At 43.7% G+C, this 14,207-nt stretch overlaps 1 protein-coding gene across 1 annotated transcript in view; it reads right to left on the bottom strand.

Annotated features, from left to right (window-relative positions):
- LOC145415599 (glycosylated lysosomal membrane protein A-like) overlaps positions 1-13,079 on the bottom strand; it is a 177,466-nt gene extending 164,387 nt beyond the window's left edge. The window contains exon 1 of the mRNA XM_080284823.1: positions 12,921-13,079. Coding sequence (XP_080140949.1) covers positions 12,921-12,995 — 75 coding nt within the window. The 5' untranslated portion in view covers positions 12,996-13,079. The remainder of the gene's footprint in view (positions 1-12,920) is intronic.
- Positions 13,080-14,207: the final 1,128 nt, after the last annotated feature.

Here is a 14,207-nt window from a genome sequence, read left to right as displayed (position 1 = left end):
TACAGGTGCAGCCAAGATGCAACAGTGGTCCATGCTGGGAGTGCAGGAGCTGTATGTGTTCTTCACCTTCATGCTTCTCATGCCACACTCAAAGAAGCATGAGTTGGAAGAATACTGGTCCATGGACCCCTTACTACCCTCACCCACCTTCAATAAGTACATGGCCAGAGATCGCTTCCAGGACATCATGGGAAACCTGCACTTTGCCAACAATGATATACCTTCCCAAACCGACCCACTTTGGAAGATCCAGGAGATTCTGAGCAGAATGAAGGATAAGTTTATGACATTCTTCCACCCCTTTCAGAAGGTTGTCATTGACGAATCGTTGGTTTTGTTCAGAGGACGTCATAGGTTTGTGCAGTACATTCCAAGCAAACGCCATCGCTTTGGAATCAAGTTCTTTGTACTGTGCGACTGTAAGACGGGGTACATCCTTGACTTCGTCATTTATTCAGCCAGCACTGTCGATCTTGATAAAACACACCCCCTTGGCTTCTCAGGCTGTGTAGTGAAGGTGCTCCTTGAAAGGTATTTTGGTGGGAATCACGTGCTGTATACAGATAACTATTATACAGCACCAAAACTTGCCAAATACCTTTCAGAGCATGGCATCGGCTCCTGCGGCACTGTGAAGAGTAATCGTGCCCACTTCCCTAAATTCCCAGAGGCAGGAACCTCGCAGCGAGGAGACGTACACCTACGCAAGTCTGAGAAGATGCTGGCAATACGGTGGCATGACAAGAGGGTCGTGCACATGCTCACCACCGTACATAAGGGGGAAATGACAGACAGTGGGAAGGTTGACCGTAGGACAGGCGAACCTGTGAGGAAACCTGATGCTGTCTTAGACTACAATATCAACATGCGGCTGGTGGACAAGTCCGACATGATGACTGGAGAGATCGACTGCCTCAGGAAGAATACTAGGTGGTACAGGAAAGTTTTTCTGCATCTCATAGACATGATGATGCTAAATGCCTTCATCCTGTACAAGATGAAGGTCAAGCCACCCAAGTCCTTCTCCCTGAGGTTGTTCACCAGGACTTGTGTTCAGCAGCTGCTTGAAAGATGTGGTAGGGTGACAGCAGCAACTCCAAGGCGCCATCCAGTAACACTTCCCGACAGACTTGAGCAGAGAGCGTACATGGATTGGCACAGACTGGTGCAAATGCCTGCCACAGGCAAGAGGAAGGCTGCGATCCGCAGGTGCCAGGTGTGTGCACATACCACCCGACGCACACCTGAGCACAAACGCACCTCTTGGCAGTGCGCTGAGTGCCAGGTTCCCCTCTGTGTTACCTGCTTCTTTGATTACCACAGCCAGAAGCAGTTCTAAAAGTGCAAGTGGGAAAGGAAAATAATGTGAAAATAATGTGTAAATAATGTGTAAATAGCAAGTGAAAACAATGGATGTACAGCACATATGATTGAACAGTGTAATGTAGTTTTATGTTAAAGAAAGTGACAGTGAATAACAAAGTGTAAGTAAAATAGAAGTGTAAATATTGAAAATACAATAGAAAATGTAAATAGAAATGTAAGTAATAAGTAATATATGAATATGAGTACAAATACTTGATGTTATAACAGTCAAAGTGAATCCGTGGCTCTCTACGTATTTTACTGAATGGAAAATTGAATGACTTCAGTGACAATAAACTAATACTACTGAAGGAAACTTATGGATAAAGACTCCAGATATATCTATCTATCTATTGCCAGACGCCTCAATCCCGTTTGGGGTGGCCACAAACAAATCGCTTCCAAGTCGCCTAGTCCCCCGCCATTTCACTGCCCTGCTCCCAACTCACACCCCCCTCTCTCATATACCTCTCCACCCCATCCCTCCATCTCATCCTCGGCCTCCCCCTCCCTCTTCCCCCCTCCACCTCACTCATACTCTCTTCATCAGTCTTTCACCCTCCATCCTCTCCACATGGCCAAACCACCTCAATGTGTTCCTCATAACGCTTCCTATCACATCCACGTTCACACCACAACGCTCCTTTATATCCTCATTCGTCAGCCTGTCTCTCCATGTGACTACACAGGCTCCTCTTAAATAACTCATTTCCACTGCTCTCACTCGACTTGTGTCCTTCCAACAACGTCCAAGCTTCACTTCCGTACGTTAGAGTTGGTATCACAATACTGTCATGTAGCAACTTTTTCACTTCCATGCACACTTCCCTGTTTCTTATCACTGCTTTCAAAGAACTAGCAACCTTTCTTCCCTGCTGTACCCTTTCAAGCACTTCACCCTCCAAACCTCCATCCTTACTCATCACACTACCCAAGTACTTAAACGTACTCACATTTTCCAATTCCTCACCATCCAACCTCGCTGTACATTCACTGACTTCACCTCTCTCAAAGACCATCACTTTACTCTTCCCTACATTCACCTTTAGATTCCGTTTCTTACACACTCTCCCAAACTCATCCACCAAGCCTTGCAGCTCCCCTACGTCTTCACTCAACAACACAGTATCATCTGCAAACAACAGTACAGGGAGTTTCCAAACACTATCCTCTCTCACCAGGGCCACTCCAACATCCACTACCCTACCTTGTACCTCTTTTATTACCCCATCCATGTACAGATTGAACAACCATGGAGTCATGACACATCCCTGTTTCAACCCAACTTTCAAAGAGAAAAATTCACTTAGTTCACCATTCACACGCACTGCAGCCTTCGCACCATCGTACATACTCTTCACAGCATTCAACAATTTCCCATCTACTCCATATATTCTTAACACTTTCCACAATCCTTGTCTATCCACCCTGTCATATGCTTTCACCAAATCCATGAAAGCTGCATACAACTTCTTTCCCTTCTTTAGAAACTTTTCCACTAAAGATCTAAGAATGAATATCTGATCTACACTACCTCTTCCCTTCCTAAAGCCTCCCTGTTCTTCTCCAACTAATTTCTCTGTTCTTTCTCTAACTCTGTCAATAAGTATCCTACCATACACTTTTCCTATTATACTAAGAAGACAAATGCCCCTATGATTACCACACACATCTTTTTCCCCTTTTCCTTGGTACAAGGGAATAATTATACCTGACTTCCAATCCTCTGGGACTCTACCTTCCTCCCAGGCTAATCTGCACATCTTCTACATCCATTCTACTACTATCTCTCCCCCATGCTTCAGCATTTCACCACACACTCCATCAATTCCTGGGGCTTTCCCCGATTTAACTTTCTTCATTGCTTCCACAACTTCTATCCTACTGATTTCTTCCTGTCTTCTCACCTCCCTCCTTCTCTCAGCCATTCCCCAGCCACTTATATAGTAATAGTAATATAAAGTGTGAGGGGTTTTATGAATAATAAATGACAGAATACCAACAGCGAACTAGAACAAGTGGGAAGGTCATACGCGCTCATAATTTTCATTGCTTTCACAGTGTTTTTTTTTTTGGAGTATGGATCCCAAAGTACTTGATAATCATAGAGTAGTGTTTATAGTGTTAATATCTGGCTGTGGTAATCATATTACAGGTTGTCGGGAAGTGTAAAGTGGAGACTTCGTTACCCAACTTCAGAGGTCTCCACAAGTCCTACGGTAATCGACGAAGGCTCAACAAACATCCCAGGAGAAAGCTGAAGGTATGTGCCATATGCATATGTAATTTTAATATTCTAGGACTAATAACTGATTTTTGGCAAATATTTTTTGAGAGTCTGTCGGAGACCGAATAACCCCGCAGGACACGCAAAACACTGGGAAACATGCCCGCGTGTAAGGGTTAAATAACTCATTTCCACTGCTCTCATTCTTGACTTGTGTCCTTCCAGCAATGTCCAAGCTTCACTTCCATACGTTAGAGTTGGCATCACAATACTGTCATGTAGTAACTTTTTCACTTCCATGCTCACTTCCCTGCTTCTTATCACTGCTTTCAAGGAACCAGCAACCTTTCTTCCCTGCTGTACCCTTTCAAGCACTTCACCCTCCAAACCTCCATCCTTACTCATCACACTACCCAAGTACTTAAACGTACTCACATTTTCCAATTCCTCACCATCCAACCTCGCTGTACATTCACTGACTTCACCTCTCTCAAAGACCATCACTTTACTCTTCCCTACATCCACCTTTAGATTCCGTTTCTTACAAACTCTCCCAAACTCATCCACCAAGCCTTGCAGCTCCCCTTCGTCTTCACTCAACCACAGTATCATCTGCAAACAACAGTACAGGGATTTCCAAACACCACCCTCTCTCACCAGAGCCACTCCAACATCCACTACCCTACCTTGTACCTCTTTTATTACCCCATCCATGTACAGACTGAACAACCATGGAGACATGACACATCCCTGTTTCAACCGAACCTTCAGAGAGAAAAATTCACTCAGTTCACCATCCACACACAATGCAGCCTTAGCAACATCATACATACTCTTCACAGCATTCAGCAACTTTCCATCTACTCCATATATTCTTAAAACTTTCAAAATCCTTGTATATATATATATATATATATATATATATAGATAGATATATATATATATATAGGCTATATGTATATGTATACAGTATATACAGTAAAACCTCGATATAACGGACTTCCATAGACTGGAATACACTTTCATTGGAATCGAGGAACTACCAGACTAAACTCTCATATATCAGACATGGAGTGCTGGCGTCTTCGTTGTGATTCTACCCCCCAGAGGCTATTGAAGTAGAAGAAGAGGACAGCATGGGGGCCAAACCACTGCAAACCCCCCCGGCCCCTCACAGGGCCCGAGAACCTGGGTGATTCCACCTGTATTATAACAAACATGATCTCAAGTTACCGTATGTAATTTTGGTACAGTACATATGCAAAACAGATAGATAACTGTTGAAGTGTGACTCCAAGAAGTGAAAATATATATATATATATATATATATATATATGCTTATTTTGGGTATTTAAGTAAGTATGCAGGTCATCTGCAGCAGTGTTTACTGACCATCTCTCCAACTGGCTGTGTTGTTTACCAAGCACTGCTCTGTGTCAGTGTATCCTGTGTCAAAGCTATGGGAACTATAATGAATTAACCTAACCTAACCAAACCAAACCTAATCCAGCCTAACCTCACTTGCATTTGACAGCCAGCTTTCAAATTAAAAAATAAACATTACGAACATTTGATACGGCCATCTACTGGTAGATGTCGGCGGAATATTTAGCCTACACATTCTGAATCCTCATTTACAGCTTTGAGCAGTGAGTTTATAAACATGCCAAGCAGCCGTGGTAATCTAGGAATAATAACAAAAAATCTGTGAAAGACTCATTTCAATAGAAATTATGGAAATGCTGCAACTGTTTGGTAAAGAATTAAATTTACCTATTTTAGAGTACAGTATTTAAGGATGTTTAATGGTATAATGAATTAACCTAACCTAACCAAACCAAACCTAATCCAACCTTACCTCACTTGCATTTGAGAGCCAGCTTTCAAATTAAAAAATGAGCGTTACGAACATTTGATATGGCCATCTACCGGCAGATGTTGGCAGAATATTTACACATTCTAAATCCTCATTTATAACTTTCAGCAGTGAGTTTATAAAAATGCCAAGCAGCTGTGGTAATCTAGGAAGAATAACAATAAATCTGTGAAAGACTCATTTCAACAGAATTTATGGGAAGGCCACACCCGTTTGGTAAAGAATTAAATTTACCTATTTTAAAGTACAGTATTTAAAGATGTTTACTGGTATACGTGGCGAGTGATGAGAAGGGAGGGTGGTGAACTGAATGAACGGAAGGCAATGATTGATATGTGTGTGGATGATAGAATGAGAAGGTGTGTAATGGATGCATAAGTATACAGATGTTGTGGGAGTGGACATTCTCATGAAATTCAAGGTTCAAATGAAATGGACAAGGAGGAGAAGGGAGGGACAAGAGGAAGTAGTCCATACAAGGAGGGTAGAAAGGTTGCAAGAGAATGGAAAAAAAACGCAGAATATATGAGAGAAGTGGAGAAGCGATTGGGTAAATATAATTTGGAGCAGATGGGGGACATGGAAGGTGAGTGCAAGATCTACACAGAAGACATCTGTGCAGCATGTGAGGTGGTGTGTGGGGTGAAGAGAAGACGAATAGGAGTGCAAGAAACAACACGGTGGAATGAAGAGGTGAGACAGGCTGTGGTGCAAAGAAGAAAGCATATAGTGAGTGGATAAGAAACTGGGGCATGGAGGAAGTTAAGAGACGGACGAGAGAGTTATATGTAGAGAGAAAGAGAGAGATGAAAAGATTAGTAAAAGTAAGAGGAGATTGGATGAAGAATTTGGAAGGAATTTGAGTGTAAAGTGGAGGGAATATAAGAAAATGTTCTGGAAAAAGGTAAAGAGAGTTAGAGTGATAAAGAAGTTACTCGGGGGAGTGAATGATTCATTCATTCATTCATTGCCAGATGCCATGTATCCCAGATAGGGTGGCCAAGGGCTTAGAGTTGTTTTACAGGGAGGGGCACTAATCCTCCACCAACCCCACTTGACATGTAGGGATGCCAACAGCATCAGGTGTTCCCAGGCGGTCACCCATCCAAGTACTAACCAGACCCAAATGGTATATTGCTAGTGGTGAAGGGAGAAAAAGAGAGCAGATGGAGAGAACACTTCAAGGATGAACACAGTGTATGACAGTAATGCGAATATAAGTGGCTGGGGAATGGCTGGGAGGAGGAGGGAGGTCAGAAGACAGGAAGGAATCAGTAGGATAGAAGTAGTGGAAGAAATGAAGAAAGTTAAAATGTGGAATGCCCCAGGAACTGATGGAGTGTATGGTGAAACGCTGAAGCATGGGGGAGAGATAGTAGTAGAATGCATATGGAAGATGCGCAGATTTGCCTTAGAGGAATGTAAAGTCCCAGAGGATTGGAAGTCAGGTATAATTATTCCCCTGTACAAAGGAGACGGGGAAAAAGAAGGGTGTGGTAATCATGGGGGCATCTGTCTTCTTAGTGTCAGACGAAAAGTATATGGTAGGATACTTACTGACCAAATCAGGGAAATAACAGAGGAATTAGCTGGAGAAGAACATAAAGGTTTTAGGAAGGGAAGAGGTTGTGTAGATCAGATATTCATTCTTAGGCCTTTTGTAGGAAAGTTTCTAGAGACGGGAAAGAAGTTGCACAAGGACTTCATGGATTTGGAGAATGCATATGGCAGGGTGGATAAACAAGGAATGTGGAAAGTATTAAGGATAGCCTATATGGAGTAAATGCTATCCGAATGTTGGGCTGAAACAGGGATGTGTCATGTCTCCATGGTTGTTCAATCTGTGTATGGATAGGGTTATAAAAGAGATACAAGGTAGGGCAGTGAATGTTGGTGCAACCCTAATAAGAGAGCACAGTGTAGTAGCAGTAGTAGTTGTTCCCTAGGCAGTCTGGCCGAACAGCCCCGAGTCCCTTAGGAAGGCCATGGCCGAGACCGGGCTTTCCCACAGAGCTCTCAAAGTGTATGTTGTGTTGTTGGCGTAGGTGATTGTGTGCAATGCAGTCTTCCATAATGTGCTTAATAGTATGGGGTGCTGTGTTGCATCCTGGACAGGCATCAGCGACGGAGTCATCCAGCCTCTTCTGGTAGCTTAAGAGGGCTGGATGGTGCCCACATCTCAGCCTGGCCAGGTGGACCCTGTCCTCACGAGGAAGATAGGATTCAGAAGGGTGGATGTCAGGAAGCCGTGCATGCAGCTGTGTGTTGTCTTTAAGTGACTGAATGGAGCTGCGAGTGATCTGAGTGTGGATATGCTTCTGGAAGCTGGTCTGAGGTGGGCGAGGGGGGAGAGATGACAGTACAGTATTTGTGTATGGTATCGTGTGCTGGGTGTTGTTTTGATGTTCCTTGGTGTGGGTGGATGTGCTGCCATGTATTGTGGGTTTGTGGAGGCTGCAGCAAGAAACTGGGTGCCTCTCATGTCTAGGTGATCCTTGGCTTTGAGGACTTTGGTTTCTTGATGTAGGTGGTCTGTGGGTGTAGTAGCTGTGCAGCCTATGATTATTTTTAGGGCCTTGTTCTGTATGATCTGTAGAGTGTTGTAGTGTGTTTTGGTGAGGTTAGAAGCCCAGGCAGGGCTTGCATAATTCATCACTGAACGTATGTATTGTTTGTATACTGTAGTGGTGGTTTCTTTGTTGTGTCTGAATGTTGTATGGGCAAGTGACCTCAAGGCACTGAGTCTTGGTGTTATTTTAATTTTAATGTTTGTGATGTGTTGTTTAAATGACATTGATGTATTGTATGTTACACCAGGGATTTTGGGTGTGTGTGTGTGTGTGGTAGGGGAGTGTTGTTTATGGTGAGGTGTGGGATGTGACTGTTCTGCTGTCCAGTTTGTGAGAAGAGTCACTGTAGATTTGGCTGGGGCTATTTTGAGCCTGTTTGTGGTGAACCACTCGTGTAGTGTGTTAAGGTAAGGTTGAATGATGTGTGCAGCTGTGTTTGTGTTTTGGTGCATACATGTAAGTGTTATATCATCTGCATAGGAAGCTATGTATCTGTGGTGTGTGGGTACGACGTGCATGTATAGGGACAAAACAGATCCTTGGGGGACGCCGTTTATGAAGTTTCTGATGTTAGAAGACTGACCGGCAAATGTTACGTGTGCACATCTGCTTGCTAAGTAGTTTGCCAGCCATCTTTTTGTGTTATTGTGCATGTTTGAGTATTTTGTTTGTGAGGCTGTGGCGGGGGATGGCATCAAAAGCTTTGCTAATGTCTAGTGTGATCAGGATTGTTCTGTGTGGTGGCCTAGCTGAATGTTTGAAAATTCCCTGTACTGTTGTTTGCAGATGATACTGTATTGTTAAGTGAAGACGAAGGGGAACTGCAAGGCTTGGTGAATGAGTCTGGGAGTGTGTGTAAGAAAAAGAAGCTAAAGGTGAATGTAGGGAAAAGTAATGCTATGATCTTTGAAAGAAGTGAAGTTAGTGAATGTACAGTGAGGCTGGATGAGGAGGAAATGGAAAATGTGAGTGCTTTTAAGTAACTACAGTACTTGGGTAGTGTGATGAGTAAGGATGGAAGTTTAGAGGATGAAGTAATTGAAAGTGTACAACAGGGATGAAAGGTTGCTGGTTCTTTGAAAGCAGTGATAAGGAGCAGGGAAGTGAGCACTGAAGTACAAAAGTCACTGCATGACAGTACTGTGATATCAACTCTAACGTATGGAAGTGAAGCTTGGACCTCGTTGGAAGGACACAATTCAAGAGTGAGAGCAGTGGAAATGAGTTATCTGAGAGGAACATGTGGAGTTACATGGACAGACAGACTGAAAAAATAAGGAAGTGAAGAAGCGCTGTGGTGTGGATGTGTATGTGATAGAAAGCGTTAGGAGAAATACATTGCGGTGGTTTGGCCATTTCACTGCAATGAAATGGTGGGGGACAGGGCGACATGGAGGCAATTTGTTTGTGGCCACCCCGTACAGGATTAAGGCATCTGGCAATAGACTGATAGATAGGTTTGGCCATGTGGAGAGGATGGAGAGTGAGAGACTAACAAGGAGAGTGTATGCGAGCGAGGTGGAGGGGGGGAGAGAGAGGGGGAAGCTGAGGATGAGATGGAGGGATGGAGTGGAGAGGTATATGAAAGAGGGGGTTGTGAGCCGTAAGCAAGGCAATGAAATGGCATTGGACAAGGTGACACGGAGGCGGGTTGTTTGTGGCCACCCCTTACGGGATTGAGATGTCTGACAATTGACAGATAGACTGGTCACCTGCAGCAGCTTGTTTAATAACGATCTCAACCTAACCAACGTAACCTTACTAGGATGCTTCACTCCCCCCAGACTACCAACTAGGATTGCCAGTAAACCTAATGTTGGATGCCCAAAATCCTATCAGACCAAATTATCCAAACCAATCTGTGAAAGACCCATTTAAATAGGAAATCTGGAAGACCTGTGCCTGTGAAGTAAAGGAGTTAGACTTTGGGTCATTCTTTATCTCAGGGTACGGTAACTAATTTTGGTACACATGCAACACAAATACTTAACTGCAGAACTGTGACTGCAGGAAGTGCTTGGGAAGACACAAAATGTACCTATTTTTTAGTATTTAAGAAAATGGCCAGGTTACCCACGTCAAGTGTTTATCAACAATCTCTCTGACTGCCCGTGTTATTTACCAACCATCGCTCTGACTGGATGCATCAGTGTATCAAATTTACTCAAATATGTGCAACAGAAAACACAAATCACTGTCAATGCTATGGAAAACTTAGTGTTTTAACCAAACCAACGTAACCTAATCCAACTTGGCCAAAGCCTACTAGGGGGACTTTGCCCCCCCAGACCCCCCCATACTTTTAACCTAACCTAACCTAATCCATTGTAACTAAACTTCCCCCAAAACTGCAAATGCCATGAAATATTACTCTGCAGATCCAAACTCATCTGGGCAAAATTCTATCTATCTATCTATTGCCAGACGCCATAATCCCATAAGGGGTGGTCATTTGACTCTGAGTTATTTGTTTTATGGGGAGGGGCACTAACCCTCCACCAACCCATTTCTTGACACGTAGCGAGCATGTGTGGTTTGGTTATATGGTTACCACCCAGCGTTGTAAATGGTTTCTCGGCTTACATGAAACCATTTGGCTTATCACTCAATGTAAAGCCACCTGTAAGGGAAAGAAAAGCAATAAGAAGTGACAGGAAAGATGGGAGAAACAGGAAGAGAGGAGGGCAGGCACAGAAAAAGAATGATAAAGGCTAGGGAAGACATAGGCAGCACTACATCAAGTGAATGGATGATCAAGTCAGTAAAAACCTGAGCTAAAAAAAAAAAAAAAAAAAAAAAAAAAAAAAAAAATCCAGGAAGATAAACAGCAGCTGCAGCCAGAAGCAACTCATGGAATGCCACTTCTTGCAGTTTGTTATGTCTCTGACAAGCAAATGGCTGCATATTAAAGGATGCAGTTGATGTAAACCACTGCAAATAATACCTAATTCCACTAAAGTAACCATACATCCTGGACACACTATTTGGAAATTGTACCAAAAGTAAATCATGCATTTGCAGCATTTGTCATCCAGTGATGGATATAGTGATGTCAGGGGAATATTTACAATTTCAAAATCGGTATAACTTGAGAAGTAACCAACGTTACCGATTTTTATTATATTAGGTAAGTCCCTGAAGTATTCTAACTAAGACTTACCTTTTAAGCCTAGTTTGAATTGGGGGAGCGAATTTTGTAGGGATAGTCATGTAGTGGCCTAGGTTAGGCTATCGCTTAGTAGCGAATGAATGTCGCGCCATGTTGGCTGGTGCAGATATGTGCACTCGGTCTATGTCAGGCCCTAGATAAGGCCTAGATTAGGTTAGGTTAGGTTGGTTTAGGTTAGTATAATGCAAAATAGTACGGTATGTATTAAATTAATTGTGATCTTGATTTGGGGGGATAAACCTACTTTTGGAAATCTTACTCAAAATTCCAAAAGGGGGAATTTCACCCCAAAATGAAGGTAAAAAATAATTAAAACACACTATTTTGCATTGGAAACCATACAAATAATGAAAAAAAAAAAATGCTGGTTACTTCTAAAAATTTACCTCAAAATCCGGTAATTTTTTACAAGTGCACAGGGACGTCTTTTTTGGTGAAACCGAGGTATTTCTGATAGTTTTTGATGTGTTTTGAATGAATCTGACCTTCATTTTTGCCACAAATCAGTATATTTCAAGATATCCCCCACCCCCCCTTCCCCCCACAAGAATGGGGGAGATGGGCGAACCCGGGGTTTTTGGGTGGGGGAAATCACATAATATATTGATCTGCGATAGAAATGAAGGTCAGAATAATTCACAGCACATCAAAAACCATCAGAAATACATTGGTTTCACCAGCCAGACCGCTGCGCGCCTGGCTGTCTGGCCTACTCCCCACCGCCTTGCACCAACAATCACCTGCCCGCTGTCACCAGCAAACCATTATCTCCTAAGCTAAACTAAGCTAAGCCATAAAATTATATTTTTCCGTGCCAAGAACAATGGAGGACCTGTGGGAATGCGGGGTTTTGGGTGGGGAAAACACGCAAAAACGAGTGATTTCCGACTGAAACTGTTATCAAATTCAAACCAAAAACACTAAAATCCTTCGGAAAAATGAAATTTTAAGCTTCTTAGGGAGTCCGTGTTTGCTAACTGGGGGCTTCGCCCCCCAGACCCCCCCTGACATTAACCAAACCTCATCTAACCTAACCTAACAGGGTGTAAATACGAAATAATGCTTTACTCGCCAGTTTACAGCTCCTGAAGTACTTATGGTAATTTTGCAGGCTTCACAGGTCGTGGCTGGAGACAAACCGACTTTCAAATCCTGCGGGACCCTAGCGTATGTGAAATTCAACTTTGCGTGCCAGTTGTATCAGTTTGAACTTCACGCATGAGCAGATAGCGCGTGACATAACAGCAGACACATGCTTTAGCCCCACCCATAAGTCACGTGAACCGTGACGTGATGGTAGACACACGCGAGACAGGACCACAATGCATTAGGCACGCGCCGCGATGGGTCTCACATATTGCCAGACTATGTAGAGAGTAATTTTTTGGAAAATTTTCAAAAATCTTTTTTCGCGCTAATATTCATTTGCGGAAGTTGTTTCTAGGGTTCAAAATGTTCGCAACAGTGAGATTTAGATATCTGTAAGAGTAAAACTGAGATTCCAAATCCCTGTGCACTTGTAAAATAATACCCAAAATCCTATATAGGCCTAACAGTCTTCAGAGTTAATTCAAAAAAATCCCCAGTAGGTATGGTAATCCAAGAGGTGACAATGACGCTGTGAAAGACTCATTTCAATAGATAGTGTGGAGAGGCCGCGCCCATTTGGTAAAGAATCAACAGGCTTTTGTAACACCCGTGATACTGACTCACCTTCCTCGCCTTCTCAGCTCTCGTCGACGATAATAACGTCAAAATTAATACAACCACACTCAACCCCGACATCATGACCACTGCACCATTTATGAACACAAAACACCACCCCCGTAACTATCTTCAAGGTAAACAGATTGTGTGATAAGATTATGTGCCTCTCGAGGAATTACCAAACTATCACAAACATGACCAACCACGACGGCTCTCACGGATTTGTTATTGTCAAATCCGTCTACCGCCTTCCTTGACTCATGCGGATTCATTTATCGTTTTTGTCAGATGTATGATCGGGAACATTGCTCAGGAATATGTGCACATTTGACGTCAAGTAATAGTTATGAATGCAAAACGCACGTATTACTTGCTATCACGATTGATGACTTACGACAAGCCTGCTGGTTTCCATCCATTCTCCTACCCGAAGATAGTCTAGCTTATAGGGTCTCTCGTTTTAATTTGAAGGTCTACCCACTTACAGTACCTAGCTGTTCCATTTCTTCATTGAATAGGCCATTTAATTTTTTTTTTTTTCCCGTACCACTTTGAAAGAAAATTAGGCCTACTCATATAATGCCAAGATTATGCACCAAGTTCCAGTGTGCCACCGGGAAGTCCAACCATAAGTTGACAGAAAGAAAAAGGCCCGGGTTCCGAACCCTCATTGTCTTGGAAGCACAGCTCCTCATCCCCAAAAGGAAGGTGGTTGACTGCAGGAGGAGGACATTTTCAACCCAAAGTCCACCTGGTTCACATTCAGACGATCCTAGGTAAAATGCCGGGTTTGGGCTCTGAAAACAACACGACACCCCCAGAAAGAGCCCACGGAGAGGTAGACAGCGCGCGGTCCAGCTGCGTGCGAGTAGGACATAAGTCCGCCCGGACCGCGCGCACCTATGACCCGCAACTCGGCCTCCGCCACCACAGCAGGAAACCGCAACTACCTTGCGGGGGACCCGACCCTCGACAACCACGGAGTGGAGCTATTACTCCAGCTCCAGTCAGCACCCCTGAGACGGCCGGTAGCCACTCAACCCTCCTACAGGAGACGGCCTGCAGCCGCTCTGGAGGTAACGAGGAGATGGCCAGTAGCCACTCCTGCCTTCGTCAGGAGACGGCCAAAAGCCACTCTGAAGGTACCCTAGACGAGATGGCCGGTAACTGCTCGACCCTCCTACAGAAGCCTGCAACCGCTCCAGAGATAACGAGGAGATGGCCAGTAGCCGCTTCCGCCTTCACCAGGAGACGGCCGGTAGCCACTTTGAAGGTGCCCCTCAAGAGATGGCC

This window comes from Coenobita brevimanus, chromosome 103, assembly GCF_032717465.1.
Source record: "Coenobita brevimanus isolate Jiangsu-jjx chromosome 103, ASM3271746v2, whole genome shotgun sequence".
Lineage (NCBI taxonomy): Eukaryota > Metazoa > Arthropoda > Malacostraca > Decapoda > Coenobitidae > Coenobita > Coenobita brevimanus.
Note: the sequence above shows the minus strand (reverse complement) of the source record. Positions and strands in the feature narration are given on the sequence as shown.